The following is a 24,492-nucleotide window of genomic DNA, read 5'->3' as shown; positions in this document are numbered from 1 at the left end:
CCCTGTTTGTCAATCATTAAGAAAGTCAAGATCTAGAACATGAATGTCTAGTTTGCAATCTATTGTACTGAGGAGCATTACTGCTTCCATGCTCGTAGCGTTGTGCCGATTGACTCCGTTCATGACTCTCTCGGATCTTCTCTTTCTCCATCTCCTCTTTAAGGATCATTTTCCCCAAACCAGATTGGATCTGGAATCAGAAACATGAAATCGTTTAGACATCTAGAGCTGCTCTTTGAGTTGCATCATTCTTTCAGTTCCTGACCTTGTTGAGATGTTCCTCCTGAATCTGTCTGCGTTTCTGAAGCTCCTCCTCATCCTCCTCTCTTGACCTTCTCCACCCGTCTGTTCCTGAGCGGCACAACGACAATAAAAACACCTTAGTCAGTCACAAACACCTGAAATCAAGGATGGAGGAGAGAGCTAATGAAAAAGAAAGCCAGTCTATGCTATGTGCAATTCTGCATTCAATCTGTTTTCATCTAAAGGAAACACACTTTATTCATACCTACTGATACCTACAGAACAGAAATGAAATGATCACTTGTGTATTACATCAAGACAGACGATTACACAGTAACACATGGACAGAAAGACAACACAAACGTTTGAAGTCAATCTCAGTATTCGGTTTTAAAACTTTTTAACGTTACACTATTTTTTTTTTTATGCCAATCCAGCACCAAAAACTGTTTTAATGCGATAATACAATCATTTGAAACACAATGATGAACAATAAACAAACTTTACAGTACTGCAAGAAAAAAGTACTCTAAATATTTCAATTTGATGTTGAATATTAAACTATTAATCAGGAAGAAGCAACTTGCTACTTACTAGCATTAGCTGCATCTACATCTGCATCTATCTATATGTTCATAAATCTGCTTTAAATCTTGAGGGCAAGGTTGTAGTTCCCACAGTACCTAGGGCAGCATGGGAGATCGGCAAGGACCAGCAGTCTGTCTCTATCATTGCTGGGTAGTCTGGACCAGGGGCGTACGCTGAGGGGAATTTGGCCGATTTGATGATGTCATCAGCAGACTTGCTCTGGGCTGCAAAGGCAGCTGAATCTAGATCAATAAACCAGGGGAGCTGGACCATCAGTGTGGCTAGACCAACATCTAACCAACAGATAGCAGAAAACCACCTGCTGCAAGCCATGTGTGGCATAAGAGTTTAAGGCCTCTCCTCATTCACATTCACAATGCTACTATAGAGACTACTGGTTGTTTGCTTGCATGCTAAACATGCACATCTATATCATAAATCACTCAGCCAAAATAAGCCATGCAGGAATCTGACAAACAAGCACTGGCTTCAGAACACATTGCATGAAGGCAGCGGGATCTGACCTGCTGAATCTATGTCCGAATGAGTATACTTTAAAGGGGTCATATCACGAAGGATCCGGTACAGTAATAATCAGAAGTAAAAACGCCCTCTCCCTGATGAAAAAAAAAAAAAAAAGACAACTGAAACAACTGCATCAGACCAATTAAAGGTGCAGTAAGTGATTTCTGAGAAACGCTGTTGAAAGTAGATCGGACCGAGCACCAAGACACATTTGTAGCCAATCAGCAGTAAGGGGCGTGTCCACTCTTTAGGGGGGAGGTGCCTGTGTTGCATAGCGTGTACGTGAATGTGGGGGCAGAGCTATCAAGATAGGGGTTGTAGGGGCACGTTTGTTTTTGTGATTTCAAATATCTATCTATCTATCTATCTATCTATCTATCTATCTATCTATCTATCTATCTATCTATCTATCTATCTACCTACCTATCTATCTATCTATCTATCTATCTATCTATCTATCTATCTATCTATCTATCTATCTATCTATCTATCTGTCTATCTGTCTGTCTGTCTGTCTGTCTGTAGCATCTGCCGCTCTGCATGTGACTCCAAATGATCCTAACATTAGAAACAAGCGGCTGAAGTTTATTTTTAACAAGATCCCTGATCATTTTATGCTGATCTTAATATAATTTAGACACACTTTTCAGTGCAGATTGTCTTGGGATGGAGAAAAACAAACTACATTGAACTCCACAGAAAACCTGCACGTGCAAAATCATTTGATCTTATTTCACATGCGAAAAGGGCATTTGCATACAAGAACAACAGCAAAAAATAAAAACGTATTATTTTTTGGCACCGATATTATATACAGTACTAGTATTATAATTGGACTTCAGAGAGAGAAAAAAACAATATTGTGTGATATGACCCCTTTTAATACCAATAAACTAATCCTAACCCTACTTTTTTCAATGCTTGGTGAAAAACAATACAAGAGTATCAGCAACAAGCTGTCAATGTAATCATTATTTTTTTAAATAACAGATGTTACTTACATGACTTTACATGTTTGGTAATACGGGGTCACTAAAAAAATTTGCAGATACTAACTTATGCAGATCTAACTTAAAAATCGTGCAATTTTTTTTTGCAAGGTTTGTTATTGATGAATATGAATGAAAGCTCATCAGGCACTCATCAGAAGACGCTTTAATGATGATTGATTGATCGGTTGGTTGATTGATATTTATAGTGAAATGAGCTCAGTTGAGAAGACTTCAAACAATACTTACATGTTAACATTGAGGTGGTGTTAAATGGCACACAAGCAGATATTAATGAGGTGGAGGGACTCACAGTTTCCAAACAAAAACAGACAAACAAAACACAGAATTATGGAAAAGTGACATACAAACCATACACAGTCATGGCGTGAAATATTCAGAAATTCCATGACCTTAAGATTTTTTCTCAATAAGAATTTTCAACCCTAGCTGAGGTCTGTTAAGATTTGTTTCTTCATCGATAAGGCCGTAGAAATGCCCTGCTGTTGTGAGGCAAGCAGCATTAAAGGGAACATGAACGTGCCTGTATATTCAGTATGCTGTTTTAAATGTCATGCAGATGCTGAATAAGATTGTGTAAACTGACTTGAACGGTAAACAGAACAGCTAGTTGCTCCGCATGAGTGCTTTAAAGCTTGCAATGATAGAACTGTCTAGCCATTTTAAATAAGTAAAGTAATTAAGTAAAAATAGGCAAGCATTTTAAGAACTAGTTCACTCAGATGCAATCTTCACAATGCAATGCTTAAAAACAGTGATTCCCAACCAGGGGTGCACATTCCTCAGCGGGTTGCCATTTTGCTGTGTTAAACTTGTAAGTCTTCATCCTATAAGTTACATCTTCTCATAAAAAAATTACAAATGACAGTGTATTTTCTCTTGTGTGATATTTTCTACTTGAGCTTCAATAGCATTTCAATTTCAACATACAAAGAGTGCATATTACTTTAAATGTGTTAAATAAGTTTCACTTTATCATTAGGTCTTTCTCAGATAATCTTTTTCTTATCTTCTCAAACTCCTCTTCAAAACTTTACAAATTAGCTCAGGAGTCTCGTTGATGGCTAGAAAGTGATAATTAAGGCCATTTTAATATGAGTTAAAAGGTTTGGTGACGTGTATGATAGTACCTTAAAGGGTTAGTTCACCTAAAAATGAAAATTCTGTCATTAATTACTCACCCTCATGCCGTTCCAAACCCGTAAGACTTTCATTCATCTTCGGAACACAAATTAAGATATTGATTTCGATGGCTCAGGGGAGCTATTTGACAGCTATTTAATTAACACTTTGAAGGCCCAGAAAGGTAGGAAAGACATGAACGCGCGTCGGAAATGTATTCTCGTCGCTTCATAAAATTAAGGTTGAACCACTGTTGTCACATGGACTATTTTAATGATGTCTTTCCTACCTTTCTGGGCCTTCAAAGTGTTAATTAAATATCTGTCAATGGAGCCCCCCCTGAGCCATCGGATTTCATCAAAAATATCTTAAAACCCCTTACCAGTCAGGGATCACTGGTGATCCCAGATTATTTTAGTTCAAAATATGTTTGAGCTTATATATCTCAATATTAATAACAGTCTGGTTAATTTTGAGTCTTGAACTATAAACTCTCAAGTGTTGGCTTTCTAAATGTATGTGTGTTATGTTTCTATTCAGAATTACTTATGAGCAGCAGTAACCTTTTTATTTTGGGCATTTCATGTATGCAGCACTTGCCAAAATTGGGGGTGATGGGGAAGGGGTTAATTTGTGTTCCGAAGATGAACGAAGGTCTTACGGGTTTGGAACGACATGAGGGTGAGTAATTACTGACAGAATTTTCATTTTTGGGTGAACTAACCCTTTAAGATGGGGCTGTGTGAGTCCATATATCACAAATTGGTTGGGAAACACTGCTTTAGTATTATAAATCAATAGGCATGTGTCCAAATCTAATTTCCTATCATTCATCAATGTAAAAGTTAATGTGTTGACCTCAAAGATTCTGAATGACTATACCATGCTGTTTGTAGATAGGGGGTTTTCTGTAGATGTTTACTCCTTGATCTGAAAGAAAGGAAAAAGTAAATGTTTTAAATTTTAAGTATTGATATCATCGTTACTGGGTTTTAAATAGAATTAAAAAAAAAACACATACAAAATGCACCAACGATCAATAAAGTCTTAGAAACTGACAACTGCATCACATGAACTATGGATTTTTCATAACCATAACATAACATATGATTTAAGATCTTTAAATTTTCTGAACAAAAATGTGAGTGCTCTTAGCTTGTGCAGAATTTTCGTTTCTAGTTGAACTGGCACTTTAAGACAGAGAGATAACAAGATATAGAAAATGTAATGAATTGTGAAAGTGTGCTTAAACACAGGGGCATGCTGGGATTGACACACAGAGGGCCGCTGGAAGAATCCCAACAGTACCTGGCAGGTGAAAATGTTTAGGGGTCAGAGGGAGAGGAGGGGTGCTGGACCCTGGGGAACTCCGACCACTGGACGGCTCAGTGCCTCCAATCAGAAACAGGGTCAGAGGTCAATAGGGAGAATAGCTCAAATTAGGGCTGGGCGAAATAGCTAAAAACAACATTCTTCAGCCATTTGACAATAATCAATATTTAATGTGTATGTGTGTGTGTATGTATATGTATATAGCCTCAATTTGACTCGAAATGTTTAATGAACAAAGTAAAACGCAGTGTTTAAAAATAAATAATTAATTTAAAAACTACATTAAGGCATGTTTACACACTCTTTTTTAATAAATATATATATAAGAAAGATGATTTGATCATTTATATGCACAATATATGCACTTATATATTATATGCGCAAATGTAACAATGTCTAGTGATAAATAACAACATTTACATACATATACACTAATGGTAAAAAGTTTGGAATAATAAATATTGCTTTGTCCTTGCAGGATAAAAAGTGTTTTTAATTTTTAACCTTTTTAAATTCCCCAAATGTTTGAATAGTAGTGCATCACGGTTTCTACAAGTCCTAGTTATAGAGGGGATTTGGAAAGGTTTTCTCTATTCTAAAACCAAATTTGGACACTGAGGGGGTGGGAGCTGTAAATTAGAAAGCTGTAAATAATCCATAAAATACATTTTGATTTGATGAAATATTAAATTGAGTCTTATGAAGATAGCAGACTGATGGACACTCCAGACAGGGTTCATAGCTCACCGGGTCTGTGGAAGTGCTGTGGTGAGCGGGACATGGGTGTGTAACTGTGGCGGCTGTAAATGGGAGAGCCGATGGAGCCCTGACTCGTCGACCTGTGGAGGATACGTTCTCTCATGTCATAATAACCCTGAAAAACAAAACAAAAAAACATGCAGGAAACAAACACTGTTAAAAGAAATGCCATTCTTACAATTGAAAATATAAATATTCTCCACAATTTATTATGATGTAATAACTTTATTTTTGCCTGCATGCAAAATAAAACTCAAAATCTGACTTACCTCAGCAGTCGGTGTGGGGGACCTGGTCTGAAACAACAGGGCAAAAAAATAAATGCATACAATGAATCTATCTATCTATCTATCTATCTATCTATCTATCTATCTATCTATCTATCTATCTATCTATCTATCTATCTATCTATCTATCTATCTATCTATCTATCTATCTATCTATCTATCTATCTATCTATCTATCTATCTGTTATTCCATCCATCCATCCATCCACCCATAATAGGACTTATAAAAAAGTAAAGTAAAACATATGGATGCACAGCAGAGAATTTGTGTGGCTAGTGTCTCTTGAGAACCCGTCTGAATCATTAAATCAGAAATGGGACTGCTAGTCCACATACAGTGTGCCATGAGAATGAGTGGAACAGGTCATGTGAATAACTTACTCTGTCGTCTGGCATGGGTGAACACTCTCTCCTGGAGCTCTGCAGCTGTCAACAGAGAGGTGTTGTGTTGGGATAATAAACTCCAGGTGAATGTCAAATAAAGGACTACTGTAAGTGAATAAATATCACTTTTACACTGTGTTCAATACTGAACTCTGAGAGCTCTGTTTCAAACCCTAGTGAGCTGCATCACTATTTACTACATATGTACCTTCTAAGGCAGCATCCTATAATATCCTATGATAATTTCATCTGCTGAATGCCCTTTTATGTAGTGATTTTGTTTTTGGGCTCTACAAGAATAGGTTTTAATGCCTTCATGCTTTTCATACTGCGTATGCCTTGGGTGGGAATTATTTAAAAGAGGAATATTGTGACTTGTTCGTTCCCGGAAGAAAACACAAGACTACAATGGAGGCATTTCAGGGAGGCATTGAACCAAACCCATATTAAGTGTTTGCTGCCATAAAGCTCTTTTTTGGTTTCATCTGTCCAAGTGTAAAATGAAATACTCTGCTGGATCTTTAATGCTGTGGGCCAAATTTTCTGCTGGAGGTCCTGGACATCTTGTTCAGATACATGGCATCATGGATTCGATGAAATACCAACAGATAAAAAATCAAAACCTGACGGGCTGTGCTAGAAATCATATAACGGGCCATGTTTGGATCTTCCAACAGGACAGTGACCCTAAAACAAACATCAAAATCGAAACAAAAATGGGTCACTGAGCACAAAACCAAACATCTGCAATGGCCATCCCAGTCCCAGACCTGAACCCTGTAGAAAATGAGTGGGCTGAACTAAAGAGAAGAAGCACCAACATGGATCTGGGAATCTGAAGGATCTGGAGAGATTCTGTATGGAGGAATGGTCTCTGATCTCTTGTCAGGTGTTCTCCAAACTCATCAGGCATTATAGAAGAAAACTCAGAGCTGTTATCTTGGCAAAAGGAGATTGCCAAAAGTATTTAATAAAAGGGGGCAAATAATTGTTCCCAATGTCTTTTGGAGAACATTTTTTATTTCATAATGTGATTTTCCCCATACTTTCAATCATTTTGCTTCAAAGAAAGGTTAGATTTTTGCTATTTTTTAAATAAAATATCAAAAGGATTAACAATGCAGATTTATTTTTAACAGCCATCTTTGATCATATTTACCAAGGGGGCAAATAATTCTGACCAGCACTGTACAATGTACATATATGCAATGTTGCCTATAATTTTGCAGTTTGCCTTTTGAACCAGTCTTCTCATCAGGAGCATGTCACCTATGATGCTGTCTAGAGAGAAAGGTCTCTATGGTTTGGAACAGAGCTTCTTTTTGACTTCTTTTTACCTCTCCCACACTCTCTCCCTCCTCTGACTCCTCCAGTGTGGTGGTGTAAAGTGGCTCATAGTGGATTAAATCTGGACGCTCAATGTCATAAATGGCTTTGACTTTGGGAATGGCTGCTAAATCCCTGTAATCAAGGATCTCATTGTCTACTTTTGCCTAGAGAGAAACACAAGCACACACAGGGAGTCACACACATATATGAATTTCTACATGACAGCAGTGGAAATATTCAATTCTACAAACAGCCTCTCCCAGGCCAATCAAAGGCCAAAATCATGAGAATTTAAATAATAAAAAAGAAGCAATAATCCATGAGGTTGTATGCTATAGTGATTTTATCATGGTTATTGCTTTAATAAGTTAACTGTTTTCAACACTGCTGTCAGAATTCACAATGACAGAAAAGAAAGCTATCTATCAGGACTTCTATCTATTTTAACATCCAGAAAACTACATGACAACTCAAATAAGCCAATTTATAATATTGTAAAGTCCAATAAAATGCACAATAATTATAGATATTTGTTGAGTAATCAGCATTAAAAGTACTTACTCTACCTCTTCAAAAGTTTGAGGTCGGTATATTTTTTTTAATGATTTAGTCTCTTATGCTCACCCTGGCTGCATTTATTTGTTCAAAAATACAGTGAAACATTATTACAATATATATATTTTAATATATTTTATATGTAATTTATTCCTGTGATGCAAAGCTGAATTTTCAGCATCATTACTCCAGTCTTCAGTGTCACATGATCCTTCAGAAATCATTCTAATATGATGATTTGCTGCTCAAGAAACATTTCTAATTATTATCAATGTTGTGCTGCTTCATATTTTTGTGCATTTCCCCCCAGGATTCTTTAATAAATAGAAAATTCAAAAGAACAGCATTTATTGAAATAGAACTCTTTTGTAACACACGTTTTTATGGTAAATTTTGAGCTTTTGATGTAAAATAATTACTTTTGATATATATATTAGAAAAAATTTGGGACCAACATAAATAGTTTTATAGAAAAAAATGAACTATGGTATGTATATATGATACATGCACATATATATCAACTCACACAATGATGAACTAATGCACTTACATATATGGTGTGACCCGGTGAGCTAGGTATGCTTGAACCAGGTCTGGAACATATACTCTCGGTCGACGAGCGCATCGGCTGTGGAGCAAACCAAAAAAAAAAAAAAAAAACTATATTCAACATAAGCTTTAAATAAAAACAACAGCAGAGAAAATTATAAAAATAATAATTCATTTGCATCTAAACAGCTAACCGGAAGTTCATAATGATTAGTATGATCCATGATTACTCAATAAACTTCCCTTTAGCAGAAGATTAACCTATAATCTTGACCTAATGTATTCTTTCTGACTTTGACTTACTTGCATTACATATTAACACATTTTGTAACTGTTGCACTGGTTGTAAAGAGATACACTATAGTGTACAATATATAAGGCCAATCAGGGTGCAGAAAGTCAGTCAGCTGATCAATGCCATGACTCACTTATTGTGAGACATAACCAACAAGGCATCCACAACAAATCTGAAATGAGTGCAACATAAATATATTATAAATGCATTTATCCAAATTTTTCAAATGTTCTAACAAAACCCTTAACTAAAACTAAAACTTTGACCCTTAACTAAAACTAATAAAAATAAAAATAAACATTTATGTTAATTGAAATAAAGCTGAAATAAAATATGATATAAATACTAGTTGAAAACCTAAATGATTAATATAGCACTAAAATTATTAACTGGAAATAAATCAAAACTAAAACCAACTAAAACTAAAACTGAAATAAATATCTAATAAACCTAAATAGCCATATTTAAAAAAGAAATTAATAAATCAATTAAAATTATTAAAATAGCACTAAAATTATTAACTGGAAATAAATAAAACGTAAAACCAACTAAAACTAAAACTGAAATAAATATCTAATAAACCTAAATAGCAATATTTAAAAATAAATTAATAAATAAATTAAAATTAAAATGACAAAAGCACATAACAATATTACTAAAAGTTAAACTAAAACAACAAGTCGAGACCAGTGTGTTTTGACCCATATCTTATGAAGGCCAGAACTAAATGATGACAGAACCTTTAAAACAAGCCTAAAACAAATGAAATCATTCATTTGCCTTCCACACAATGAATGTCAATAGCGATTTCATGTTTCCAATGGGGGGAAATGTAAGGGCATCTGATATTACTCAGCATACTGAAATGCAGCAAGCGTGATTACAGCTGCTTGGCTTGATCTGAGAGCACAATAACAAGACCGAAGGAATGTGAGTCAGGGTTTCCTTAAACTTTTGACTTATAATCGACTAAACAGAGTAACTGGGATGTTGATTACTATCTGTTCTGTGGCACCAGCGTCTATGAGATGGAATAAACCAGATGTTAATAATGGTTTATGTCTAAAACAGAGCAGGCGGCTTGAGTGTACTGCCAGTGAGGAGCACTGCAACCCTCCACCTGCAGGGGGCAGCACATGGTCATGCGATGCCATGCCGCAGCTGACAGAGAGTACAGTACCTGCCTTTCTGTTTTGCTGAGTAGAGCTAGAGATGCAGGCAATAGCTGTGGAGGAAGACACAGGGGTTTGGTAGGACATCAAACAAGATTCTGAATCACCTAGCCTATATTGCGGTGTTCCCGGAACAATTGTTTGAGCGACAAGTCTACTAGAGAACAGCCAGAAGGAGAAAGTACAACCTCAAAGATATTATTATATCTGCTTACTTTCTGAAAAGAGTCAGCAGAGAAGAACACACAGACAACAACTATACAGGACAAACATGTAAATACCGGATACAAAGGTGACATGGAAAAAGGGCCGTACCCGCTGTCTCTCCTCGCCTCTAGTTGAATGTTTACAGCCTGGATGCCAAACTGTTGATCCTGCATAAACAATGAAACAGAAGGCAAAATAAAACAAAGACAACCAGGCTAAGAGGCCACATTTAGAGTGAAGTCATGTGATTTGGATAAATGATTGACAACACATATAAAGAAGTATTAAAATTAATATGTAGGCTACATGATTTTGAGGTGAGGTGACCTTTACTATTGGCCAACTACTCTTTTTCTTTTTTTATGAAGATGATAATCTCAATTTCTAGAGCATGGTGGACATATATATATATATATATATATATATATTTTTTTTTTTAAATAAGTTAATACTTTTATTAAATGTATCAAATGTGACAAAGGCACTTATAATGTCACAAAATATTTCTATTTCAAATAAATGCATATCTTTTTAACTTTCTATTCATCAAAGAATAAAAGAAACAAAAATATTAAGCTGCACAACTGTTTTAAACATTGATATTATTAATAATAATACATGTTTATTGAGAAGCAAATTTGCATTTTAGAATGATTTCTGAAGGATCATGTGACAGTGAAGACAGTAATGATGCTGAAAATTGCATCACATGAATAAATTATATTTTAAAATATATTCAAACAGAAAACTGTTATTTTGAATTGTAATCATATTTAATAATATTACTGTTTTATTGTATTTTTGACCAAATAAATGAAGCCTTGGTGACAAGAGAAGATCAAAAATCAACCCCACACTTTTAAATGGTATTGCATTTTGTAGTGCATCATTATCTGCCACCATATACTATACATAAGACAATACAATATAAATAAAAAATACAGATATCAAACTAAAAATAACTATTTAGTCCCAAGAGGCATCCAAGCCCGATTTACCCTTCAAAATCAATGTGCTCAGCTAAAATGAAAACAAAAGAATCATTGTACACCAAAACAACATACTATTTTAATTTATCTGGCATTATATTATTTTAAGTATAATTATAATAAATACATTTGGTTAAACATAGACCAGCAATTAAGTAGCCTGTCACTTTGGACGCTTCAAAAAGTTCATAAAGAGATTGTAAAACTAATCCATATGAATTGAGCTGCTTAGTCAAAAAATTCTGAAGAGACTCGTCGCTTTATATGATAAACATATTTAATTTAAGCTTTTATTCACATATAAACATTAATCAGCGAACATAAACCAAGCTCAACCGAACCTGCTTGACGCATGAGAACAAACCTCATTGGTTCTTGCTGAAGCTCAAACGTGATGCGTGATGTGATGCGTGAACGTGATGCGTGATTGGTTCTCACACGTCAAGCGAACATGACGTGTGAACTGATGAATGTTTATATGTTAATAAAAGTCTAAATTAAATATGTTCATCATATAAAGCGATCTTGTCTCTTCAGAAAATCTGGACTAAACCTCTCAATATGGATTCGTTTTATGATCTCTTTATGAACTTTTTGAAGCGTCTAAGTGGTAGTTGCGTAGCTGTCAATGGAGGGGACAGAAATCACTCAGATTTCATCAAAAAGATATTCATTTGTGTTCCAAAGATGAACAAAAGTCTTACGGGTTTGGAACGACTTGAGGGTGAGTAATTAATGACAGAATTTTCATTTTTGGGTATAAAATAAAAAAATTAAAAATACAGATATCAAACTAAAAATAACTATGTAGTCCCAAGAGGCATCCAAGTCTGATTTACCCTTCAAAATCAATGTGCTCAGCAAAAATGAAAACAAAAGCACCCTTAAATCTTATTTTCTGAGAAATTAATTAAAATTAAGTGTGTTTTGCTGAAAACAAGAAAAAATATCTGCCAGTGGATTAAGAAAAATAATTAAGCTGTATTTCTTCTTACCCCACTGGCAGATATTTTGTTTTGTTTTAACTCACTTAATTTTGAAGCAATAAAAAAACCATACTTAATATCTAAGTAATGTTGCTTCTCAAAAATGTTCAGATATTTGTACTAGGGAAAAAAGAGAAAAAATAATGAGGAAGAACATCATTTTTTTTACAGTGTAGTTGAACCAGACAAGTCAAATCATAAAAAAGAAACAGGGTTTTAACATACAATTTTACTGAATTGACAAAGGTCCCTCCTGCCAAACAAATACATATTATATGTGCTGTCTGTAAAGGCTCAGACTCACCTTGCAGGTACATCTCCTCTCCCTCTGTAAACATCTGGTTACACCTGCTACAGCGAGCACAGCTGGGGTGGTAGTGCTTGTCCCCTGCCTGTGGAGAAACACACACATCACTATATCGATTCGCTTAAAGTTGAACTGTACTAATAACCATACAGTCAGATAACTCAAACAGACTGTTACAGAGAAACTGATGCTTTGCATGTGTATCATGTGAGACGACACATATTTTATTCAAATGACCAGAACCAATGAGCTTATCAAATATAACACAGAAAGGTTCTGTGTTCTCTCTTTACAGCGCAGAAATCATCTCAAAACCTTTGAACAATATTCATACGCAAAAATCAGTCTTAAGAGAGACTTACAGGCCCTGCGTAGTATTTCGTGATCTCAAACTACTCAAAGTCCTTCATATAGTGTGTGTTATACTCCAGAGCGGTGATGCACAAACACATCCCATTATAACAAACAAGAAAAGCTTAAAGTGTGAAAAGAAAAGGCAAGTGTCTCTCTAACAGCCAATCAGATTCAATTAGCCGGATGAGACTTCCTGTTGCAATCGTCTGCTGTGAGACTGTTGTGAAACTGTAGACGGTTATCTGTGAGAGATCGGATGTGTGTAACGTGCTTTTGTGCTGCAGGTCTGTGTCACAATCAGTGTCTTTGCGTAACACTTTCATTTGATGGACCCCTTTAGGTATTCTGTTGAATATAAGGGTGTGTTCACACTTGTAGTTCGGTTCAGTTGGTCCGTTTGGTCCGGACCCAAAAAACAAAACAAAAACATTTAGTCCTGGTCTACATATGATGGAAGTTTGACCAGCTGAGAACTCGTGAAGAGCTTATAAAATGTGTAAAGGAGTCAAAACAGCGCTAGGAAATCCAGGCGCCTCGGTTTGTTTGTTTGGCACGCAGCAAGGTTCAGCGTTCACACTTATTCAAATGAACTGTACTAACAGAGCAATTGCACCAGCAAACCTTGTGTGTGAACACACCTTCTCATTAGAGTATCAGTAGACTGTCTGCTGAATATCTGCTAACTCTTTATTCTGATGCTCCCCAACAGACACTCCACTGACTATAAAGCCCCTTTCACACGAGATCCCGTAAAATTGCCGTAAAATTGCTAGAGTGCCTTCTGTGTGAACGCAAACACTTCCCGGGATTGATGCTGGGATGGGGACCTAGTAACATTGCCGGGATCAGTCCCGGAACGCGCCCTGTGTGAACAAAAACCAGGACCAACCTACCAACCCAGGCCTTTCTACAACCTATGCTACAGCATATGGGGAACGAGCCACTCGGCAAACCCAGTGGCGCTACTGGGGAGTATGGACTTGTCTTCGTGTAGAAATGACGAAGAGGAGTTATCAGCAGAAATGACATCTGACAGGAGTTATCACATCCTGACGGCACGTGTCTTTGTGGGATATTTACGGCAAGTGTGTGAACGCACTCACAGATTCCGGAAAGTCACTGGCAGTGTGAATGAACCAAAATCAAACGATCCCGGCACATTATCCGTGTATTTTCCGGAATCTCTGTGAGAAAGGGGCTCAAGTAACTTTACAAGTACATGTCAACTTATTCTACTAACACTAATCCAACCCCTAACAGCCTAATAATAATCAACGGACCAATTCTCTATTGAGAGTTATTTGACACGTAAGGTGCAACGTTACTTCTCGTCGACTATAACAGTCTAAAGGCGAACATCAAAATAAAGTGTAACCATCTTTTGTTGTGGGACATACAAATGTGTGCTAGTGTCAAGTGATAAATATTCTGTTCATGTTGCGTAAGATCTTTAAAGAGTGAAACTCAAATGGTGGGTTAGGACACCAAAATGGGTCACATGTCTGCTCTGAAAAACATTTAAAAGAAAATATGACCCAGACTATTGCAGCACAGATACGGTTTGTGCTGATCAGAAAGTGTTTCACGCAGGGACATATTGGCTGATGACTGTATGAAACAACTGAACACAACAAACAAAACAATTCTAGCACTGTGTTGGTTTGCCTGTCTGATAAACGCAATATTCTTTCCTGTGTTGACATCTTTCCTGTTCAAACAGGAAGTTGGACATATTCTGAGGGTGTTATTTGCTTAAGACTTTACCGTTGAAGCATTAAATCGGTGGTAGGTGATTATAATCAACAGGACATTCTCATTCTAGAGGACATTTTATTGAAGAAAAATTGTATATGTCTCTACAAAGATGTGGCATTCATATTTTTGCTGTATTTTCTTGGAATAGAAAGACTGTTAGTTTTAAGTGTGAATATCTGTGAATGTTGTTATAAATCACCTCAAAGCCAGTGTTCTTTAAGTATTATTTATATACTATTATAGTATATATTTAATATTTTGAATAAGGTTTTATATTTTTAGTTTTCATTTGAATTTTAGTTTTAGCAATTTTGCTATATGCTTTTGTCATTTTTATTGATTTTAAATAATTATATATGGCTTTAATTATTTTTACCCCAGATAGTTTTAGTCATTTTAGTAATTTAAGGTAACATTTCAAATTTTCTTTCAAGTTTTCTTTCAGCTTTATTGCAACATTTTTTGTTAACAATAACAACACTGCTCAAATTATTTCAAAGGGTCAGTTTGTTACCAGTCCAGAACTTCAAAACTGAGTGTGTGTGTGTGTGTGTGGTTCGGGTATCCCTATGTTGTGAGGACATGGATACTACAAGGATAGTAAGGATAGTAATGGCAGAAATATTTAATCTTGTGGGGATATTTTTTGGTCCCCAAGAGAAAAACAATACGTAATGAACGAATCATACGTAATTATGTTTTTTGAAAATATAAAAATGCAGAATGTTTTCAGCGATGGGTAAGTTTAGGGGTAGGTGTGGAACATGGAACATAAACATGGAAACCCAACGTGTGTGTGTGTGTGTGTGTGTGTGTGTGTGTGTGTGTGTTTTCGTACCTCCAGGACTTTCCCTGTGATGAACTGCTGACACGCCTCACATTGCACTCCAAACTGAACCTGATAATCTTGCTCACAGTAGGGGGCGCCGTCTCTGTGCACATGTAGAGAACCAACCAATGCATGCTGTCACCCAACATTTAGGATGGATTGGATGGACTTTGTGTATGAATGTGTCTTACTTGCTGATGTATTCTCCAGTCAATACTTTTGCACAGGCTTTACATTTAAAACAGCCCAAATGCCACTGATTCTCGAGAGCCAACAGAGCCTGACCATTCTTAATATCTCTGCCACAGCCTGCACAACCTGAAACACAAACACAAGAAAAAATGATTTGCCAAAAAAAAAAAACCCACAAACAACTCTGGATGTGGTTGTATGCTTCTCAAAGCCTGAGCTTGATCCAAATATATATAAACCAATTTTTTGACTAGCTTGGGCCATTATTTTTGTGCCAAAATATTTTTATACTTTAACTTATTCCACTGTCTTGATCACCATGTTGTGAATCAGCATTTTCTAAACACACATTTATATGTCTGCTATTGTTTTCTTCTTCACATTTTACTTTATAAATAAAAGAAGACATTTGGCTTTAGTAGCCAAGCTTATAGACTTAAGAGAAAATAATAGTTAATTATTTATCATATTAGGTGGATCCTGGCCAAAAAGCCCCCAAACACTCAGAATCAGGGAACAAGGATAGATGGAGGGTCTGAATAATTTACTGTTTCACGTGTAAATTCATGTCAGTGCATCTCTAAGTGGTTTTACAATCACTTCCTTTCCCATTAAAGTTATAGGCTACTGTTGTGTGGCTGCAATGTCTCTGTGTGGCAGTTTGTACTCTTACTATAGTTAATTTACACAGATGGTATTTTTTATTTCTTTCATAAGTTTAAATGTTTGACCATTAAGGAAGTTGTGATTAAATAAGCTGCTTTATAAAGTTTTTGCAAGTTACATAATAAGAATTTAGATTTTTCCCATTATTCTCTATGGTGATTTACGGATTTTTACTTAAATGTATTTAAAAAATAATGCAAAAATTCAAGTTAACATAACAGATACTAATAATTTGACTTCAAATGTGTTTAGGTGTCATGAAAAAAATAATTAATGGTAACTTTTTCTAGATTTTGGGTTGGAAAATGTGCCTGGCATGTTCTTGACTGGTTTTGTGTCATTGACTCATATGGATGCTGTAGCTTCAGGTCCTACACTCACTGCTGGGTCCGACGACGTCTTTGGTGTGTCCTGGAGACATGGGCTCTGCACAGTACTGACACAGACAGTCCTTGCCATTGAATGTCACTCTGTCTCCAGCAGGAAATGGTCTCCTGTAGGTCACGAAATATACGATCCCTGTTAAAACTCCTGCCAGTGTTGGGCTTACCATAAACCACAATGTCAGTGACCGTATAACGTCTAGTGTGTGAGTGGGTTTTTCTTCGGCTCTTACTTGCAGATTGTGCACACAAAGCATGCTGGGTGATAGGTCTTTCCGAGCGCGGTCACCACCTCCCCCTCCACAAACTCTCCACAGATGTTACAGCGGGTGCCGTGGATGCGCTGGTAGTCCAGAGTGCACAGATAATCTCCATTCTTCATGAAGAATCCTCCCTGAGCCAGATCGCAGCCACATACTACAGAAAAACACACACAACCGTTTAAATGATGGTTTTTAGAATCAAATTATTATGGTGTGTAATATACATGCATGTACAGGACTGAGATGGAATGGCTGTGTGTGTATATATTCTATTTAAAATAAATGCTGTTCTTTTAAACTTTCTATTTATTAAAGAATCCTGATTTTTTTTTTAGCATGGTTGTAACAATCAACCTTTTAACTTAAGCAGTGTTAACTAAAATGCACAATGGGTTCTTTTGAAACCCCCATGTCTATACCATCACACACAGTGGAAATAAACATGATAAATACATATAAATAAGTACATATACATATCACTCAGATATTATATGAAACCTAGAGACATATATGCAATCAATTAAATACTTAAACTCCTTGATGAATTTTAAGTAATGGTACCTAAACTAATGTGGCAGTGTCACATAGTATAAGAAAATATAACTGTTTTCAACACTAAAAATAATAATGCATTTTTCTTGAGCAGTAAATCAGCAATTAGAATGATTTCTGAAGGATCATGTGACACTGAAGACTGGAGTAATGATGCTGGAAATGCATGTCATCACAGGATATATAAATATAAATATATATTTTTTGGAACAATAGTTGGTGAGTGAAATTTTTAGGTTGAACCTTGATTTTTTTAAGGGTTATAATGGCTTCTTTGTGATACATTTCTCTTCTTGTAACATGATGAGCATGATTGGCGCACTAGAAATAGAAGTGTAAAAATAAACCTCAGTGGAGGACAATGGCCAAACCATGATCTTGAGAAAACACAATAGTCAGAAACCTTGAAATGTCTAATCTGAAACACATTTAGAGCTCATTGTGTTTCATTTTAAGCTCTTAAGAGCTCCTTCAGCCACTTTCTGTTTTGGAGTCTTATTGTCCAAACCATCTTTCATGGCTTTCCGCACCTCATCCTGGGTTCCCGCGGGGTGAACCGAGGCCGCGACTAATGCAGGATGTGCGTTTACTGAGAGAATAAATGAGTGGAAGTATAATAGATGTGTACAATGTGTACGTAGTGCACGGTAAAGGCTCCGCAGTGCTGTTATGTAACAGACTTCAGTGATTCTCACAGCCTTCTTCACAATCCGCTCCGATAAAATGAGTTTATGCACTGAGAAACTTCTGCAGGGGCCGTGTGAGGACAACTCCACCCTAGTCTCATGGACAAAGCGTGAGAAATTTTCATTATAAATATGCAAATTGCATGTATTCTATTAATAATGAAAAATATTAATAAAAAATACTTTTTACTGTAAAAAAGTTAGGTGCAACATTAACATGTAAAACGGTGCAAAAAAGTACACATTTATTTAAAAAAAAAAAAAATTCATCCCGATATCCTTAAATTAAGCTGCAGCTCAACAACACAACCAATATCAATCAATGGGGAATAAGCAATATTACTGCGTCTGCTTTGAAAATGTGGAAATCAGCACTGAATCATTTGATCTGATGAATAAATGAATAAATAATGGACTTGGCAACAACGTCCTTTGACACATTTCCTACAATCTGACTTTCATCTCTGGATGACCCAGACACAAAAGAATTCATTAACTCTCATTCAATGTGATGAGCTGAGCTCTCTATGTCGTAATAGGCATCCTCTGTTTGATAAATTTGAGAGATTACCCTCGGATCGAAGATTTAGGATGCCAACAATTTTTAAAAACAGCGGGAAAAAATCCTCCCTTTTTTCATTTGGGTGTTTTTCGTGTTTTTTTTTATTTTTATTTTTGTTGGTCTATGTATGTACGCATGTTGAAACACAAGCAACAAAATTTCCCCAAGGGGATAATAAAGCAATCAATTCAATGTTTTAGCATTAAAATGACATGTGTTTACATGCCTTTAAGAAGTAGGCCTATAAGAACGATTATCTAGAAATTAGCTGAATATAAACACCAAAAATAGATATGCAATTGGAAAACTCCAAAACTTTTAATGCATGAACTTAACTTTCTGTGATTTTATTTATTTATAAGTTAAAAATGCCCTAAAATGTACATTTGATTTTTCAAAAAACACATTTTAATACATGTTGGTCTTATTGTTGCGTGCAGGTTGCCTATAAATGAAGAATATAATGATCTAGTTGTCTGTATGATGCTCTGGATTGATTAGATTAGATAAACTGATTATCATTACACAGATTTACAGTAAGAATGACATAATCCCAGCAGGGTGGTGAACACAAAGTAGATGATTAGCTCTTAAACTGATTATCTGCCCAGATCACTACAGGTCACGTGCAAATATCTGTGAGGTTCGATCCAAACTCATCCGAAAAAAGTTTAATCTCTCATGTTCATTATCACCTTTCATATTTAAAATTCATAATCTGTAAAACCACTAGTCTAAAAGAGTATTTCTCATAGAGTCTCTGTCTGTGATGTATTAAGAAGTCAGTGAGGTCAGAGAGAATGACATGAACTCAGAATGACATGAACTCAGATATTAAATATTAAAAACATATCTGAGATGTTTCTACGGTTGATGATGAGGGAATCTGTGCTCAACTGAAAACAATACACGAAACTATGCCATTATGCAAAAGTAACATACAAGTAATGCTACTTTTTAAGTGAAACAATTAGTATTTAATAATGTTAATGTTAATAATTGTAATATTTTTTAAAGTATTCCCCAACCAACATTGCCAACTGCTTCATGGTAACAGAAATAAAGCATTTAATAAATTAAAAATAATCTTTCATTTCATTGTTCCATCACGTCGCAATTTCTGTGATACGAGATGACAACCTGTGACGTTCTGCTGTTCATGTCCTTGAACTTGGAATTATGATTTTCTATGGAAACACTATCAATGTCAAAATGAATCTGCACTGGTCAAGTAGTACAAGTCAGAGCTGTTCGTCTAGTTTTGTAGAATTTATTTATTCATTAAAAATAATCTATGAGTTGGAACAGTAAAAAACAGCTGCCAACAACTGTGTCCAGCATACAACATTTGGTCACACTTTAGATTAGGGTCCAATTCTCACTATTAACTATGACTTTTGCCTCAATAAACTCCTAATTACTGCTTATTAAGTTTAAGTTTAGGCATTGGGTAGGATTAAGGGATGTAGAATATAGTCATGAAGAATAAGGCATTGATATGTGCTTTATAAGTACTAATAAACAGCCAATATCCTAGTAATATGCATGTTAATAAACAACTATTTAATAGTGAGAATTAAGCCCTAAACTAGTGTTACCCAACATTTATATCACGTTTTGGTCACTACATAATTCCCATACTTCCATTTGTGTTATTTCATGGATTTGATGACTATTTTTCTGAACTGTGAAAAATAGTAATTCTAAAGAATAAGTATGTCCAAATCTTTGACTGGAAGTGTATATAGGGACAAGGCTTCTACCATGAATGAATCCCCACAATTGTCATGTGCTATACTACATGTCACTGTCACTTAGATTCACACTGCATTCACACAGCAGATCTGACATCATCATAATGCTGATTTCTCTAACTGAAGTGGTACGGTAGGACAGAGAGAAAGTCTGTGGGTTAATTGGATCAAAGCTGAGCTCAGTCATGACAGGATTTACTTCGTAATGTAGGACTCTATTATATCCAGGTCTGCATCAAGTGCTGCTGACAAAATAGTCCACATAATCTTGAGTGTTTTGCTAAAAGCTGATAGATTTGGTGGGCTTTTTAAACAATGGCCCTGAAGTGACATGGTCAATCTGGATACGTCGGTATAAGTTCAGCAGTGAGAGAATTAAAAAAGGCAGTCTGGGGCTCTGGGCATCACCTAATGATCTCAAAAGAAACTTTGAATGCAACAAATCTCTGAAAAAAAGGCTTATATTACACAATACCCGTAGTCTATAACGGAATATAGCAAACTAAGTTCATAAAAAAGTATTTATTATATACATTTTTTTTTAAGGTAAACATTTATGAATTAGAGCATGGCATACCCCAGGACACTACTGAAATCGCTGAAAATTTCATGTTAACTACTGCCATTTCAACAGTGACCAACTGTTGTTGCTGACCTCACCTGTCCCTATAGAGTTAATGCTATTTAAACTACACACACAAGTGGGTAGAGTTTATTCTTAAGACTTAGACTCTGAAAAACACATGCTAAATAGGTCAAGCCGGAACTCATCTATAACACCCTTAACAATTACTCAGTGATCCTGAATTCTGACTGGAGAGGTGAGTCATAGAAGACTCACACAAGAGGTGATTTATAGGAAACATTCAGCAAACCAGAACGGCAGCATCTCAGACAGAGAGGATTTGACTATGAATATGCAACCAAAAGCTCGAAACCTGTCAAAATGTTTGTACTATTGAGATTTTATGCATTGGGACATTATTTTCATAACAGTTAAGCACATTTCCCCCATATAGCATATATACTGAATGTATAATATGTATGTATGAATTTATTATGCCCCATTTACGCCAGGTATTAATGCGTTTTGGTTGATCAGATCACAAGTAGACGAGGGAGACTCGTCGACCAAAATGTATCTTTACTCTTTCCCCACCGTTGACGGAAATTTGCGTTATTTATGAGACAGCACTTCCCTGCTATTGATGGAAATTGTTTTCACTGTTATACTCTAGGGGGCGCTATGACAACTTCTGAAAGAGTATTGAATCTCCTGATCAAAAGACGTGAAGAAGAAGCAGAAACATGCGATTACGTAAAAGTAAAAGCAATTTATGTAAAATAATGCGATCATCAACATTAAACAGCATAAAATCAAAACTGCCTAATGTTACCGTCGATGAAATGTCGACCCAGGACGAGGTTTAGGACTGTGAAGCTTTGGTGGTGTTGATAGACTCGATCTTCTCCATCTATGTTTTGAAAAACACGTTTTTCTCAGCTATTTGCTCAAAATGTTGCTTTTTTAATGAAATTCAAGTGTTGATAAACAAGTGTTGTTCAACCTGAAGAGGGCAGCACTCAGATGTTTTTACACCATATATTGTAGAATTAAAACACTTTAAACCCAAATGTCAAAAAAATTTTTTTCCAATGAACAGCATTAATAAAGGCCCAGTCTTACAGATCATTAACTAAAAAAAAATTGTTTTAGGGTTTAGTTACCCTTTAATGCAGAGGCCCTGTCATATTGCATGTTCAGATAGATATTCATACAACAAAATATTCTGGGGGCCATGAACATTTTGTAAAAATGATCAAAAACGATGGCAACTTAAATTTTTTTTTAAATAAATAAAAAGGCTGGTGGGGAAAGAGTCAATACCAGGTGTAAACAGGGCCTTAGTCATATTGCAGAAATTTTTTTTTTTTATGCTTTTCTTTTGATGACGTGTTTTCAACACGAGCTCAGTTCAAAAGCTAAACTAAACAGACAACAGTAAAAGCACAGTAAACACCTCTCCTTTTCCACAGACTAATATATTATATCTCTGAATATTGCATACATATCATAATTCAAATGTACAGTAGACCTCTATACCTCATTCACGGCACTGAATGTCTTGTATGTAACAGATATCATGGTTTGTATATGTGCATAAGTGACACTGATTCACTCACTCACCTTTGCACGTGAAGCACTTGATGTGGAAGTGTTTGGCCTGCACTCGTAACACCTCTCCCTTGCACACCTCTCCACATTTAGCACAGCGTATCAGAGGCTTCTCCGTCTGGTGGTGAGATTCCTGTGTATGGGTCACTGCATAAAAAAATAAAAATAAAATGATCATGGGCTGTAACAGTAACAGACAGTGCAAGTACATGTGGAATATGAGATGCATATAGAGCTTCTGTATGCAAAATACATTTAATTCTACTATTCTGTTCAGTAACACAGTCCATTTTGGTGAAACATTGCTTTTTATTTCATTACAAAATCAAGCTGAAGTACACCTTTCACAATTATGGGATTAGAAAATTTTCCATTCATCAAGGAGTGACAGTAAAGACATTTATAATGTAACAAAAAGATTATGTTTTAACATAATGCTGACATTTCTATTCATCAAAACATCCTGGAAAAAAAAGTATCACAGTTTCCACAAAAATATTAAGCAGCACAACTGTTTTCAACATTGATAATAATCAGAAATGTTTTTTGGGCAGCAAATCATCATTGTTAGAATGATTTCTGAAGGATCATGTGACACTGAAGACTGGAGTTATGATGCTGAAAAAACAGCTTTGCATCACAGGAATAAATTACATTTTAAAATATATTCAAATAGAAAACAGTTATTTTAAATTGCAATAATATTTCACAATATTACTGTTTTTACTGTATTTTTGATCAAATAAATGCAGCCTTGGTGAGCAAAAGTAGACTTCTTTCAAAAATACGAATAAATCTTACTGACCCCAAACCTTTGAACGGTAGTGTACGTCAAAAAACAACGATCACTGCACCTTAAGTCATCATGAAATGGCATATAAAAAAGGATATTCAGCAAGAAATCAAATTGCAATCCGAAATGTGAAAGTCAGACTGTATAGATGCACGTCTCTAGTTCGTTTAGTATTCGTACAGCAGATCATGTACTTTAAAATATCCCTAATAAAAACATCACCACCTCACCTCAGATGTCCTCGAAACCTGATTATCAATTCAGCACTGAGCAATACGGCACGAACGAGCATTTCTCATTCCTTTAGAAACACACAAAGCTTTTACTATTATTGATCTGCATTTGTTTTCCATTAATCTTGCATTAGTTTTGAGCTTCACTTTATCCAAAACATCCTCTAGAATTGTGAGTGCTTGTCAAATGTGACAGCGGCGGCTTTAAAGGAATAGATCATACTAAAAATATAGAATAATGACTTCACATTATTTACTGTCATTTTAAACACATTTGAACTGCCATCCATCCATCCATCCATTTATGGCAAAAATCATTAGGATATTAGGTAAAGATCATGTTCCATGAAGATATTTTGTACATTTCCTTCCGTAAATTTATCAAAGTTATTTTTGTGAGTGGATGCAGCAACATCGAGGACTTCATTTGGACAACTTTAAAGGAGATTTTCTAAATATTTACATTTTTTTTGCACCCTCAGATTCCAGATTTTCAAATAGTTGTATCTCGGCCAAATATCGTCCTATCCTAACAAATTATACATCAATGGAAAGCTTATTCAGCTTTCAGATGATATATACATCTCAATAAAAAGAATTTAATAAAATACACTTATGACTGGTTTTGTGGTCCAGGGTCATATATATGGATACA

At 35.6% G+C, this 24,492-nt stretch overlaps 1 protein-coding gene across 16 annotated transcripts in view; it reads right to left on the bottom strand.

The window, feature by feature from the left end:
- Positions 1-24,492, bottom strand: part of ablim1a (actin binding LIM protein 1a) — a 47,151-nt gene that overhangs the window by 4,915 nt on the left and 17,744 nt on the right. For 3 of the 16 annotated variants that reach the window (XM_084392343.1, XM_084392330.1, XM_084392334.1), the window contains exons 2-19: positions 22,824-22,958; positions 17,052-17,235; positions 16,811-16,929; positions 15,769-15,895; positions 15,587-15,680; positions 12,637-12,724; positions 10,466-10,524; positions 10,159-10,203; positions 8,685-8,762; positions 7,588-7,743; positions 6,248-6,292; positions 5,849-5,875; positions 5,568-5,694; positions 4,797-4,880; positions 4,371-4,418; positions 927-1,055; positions 266-351; positions 82-190 (exon numbers count right to left, since the gene is read on the bottom strand). In XM_084392343.1, coding sequence (XP_084248469.1) covers positions 82-190; positions 266-351; positions 927-1,055; positions 4,371-4,418; positions 4,797-4,880; positions 5,568-5,694; positions 5,849-5,875; positions 6,248-6,292; positions 7,588-7,743; positions 8,685-8,762; positions 10,159-10,203; positions 10,466-10,524; positions 12,637-12,724; positions 15,587-15,680; positions 15,769-15,895; positions 16,811-16,929; positions 17,052-17,235; positions 22,824-22,958 — 1,740 coding nt within the window. Of the gene's footprint in view, positions 1-68; positions 191-265; positions 352-926; positions 1,056-4,370; positions 4,419-4,796; positions 4,881-5,567; positions 5,695-5,848; positions 5,876-6,247; positions 6,293-7,587; positions 7,744-8,684; positions 8,763-10,158; positions 10,204-10,465; positions 10,525-12,636; positions 12,725-15,586; positions 15,681-15,768; positions 15,896-16,810; positions 16,930-17,051; positions 17,236-22,823; positions 22,959-24,492 lie in introns of all 16 variants that reach the window. The other 13 variants (XM_084392345.1, XM_084392336.1, XM_084392332.1 and 10 more) reach the window with 10 other exon arrangements.

Source organism: Rutilus rutilus (genome assembly GCF_951802725.1).
Source record: "Rutilus rutilus genome assembly, chromosome: 20".
Lineage (NCBI taxonomy): Eukaryota > Metazoa > Chordata > Actinopteri > Cypriniformes > Leuciscidae > Rutilus > Rutilus rutilus.
Note: the sequence above shows the minus strand (reverse complement) of the source record. Positions and strands in the feature narration are given on the sequence as shown.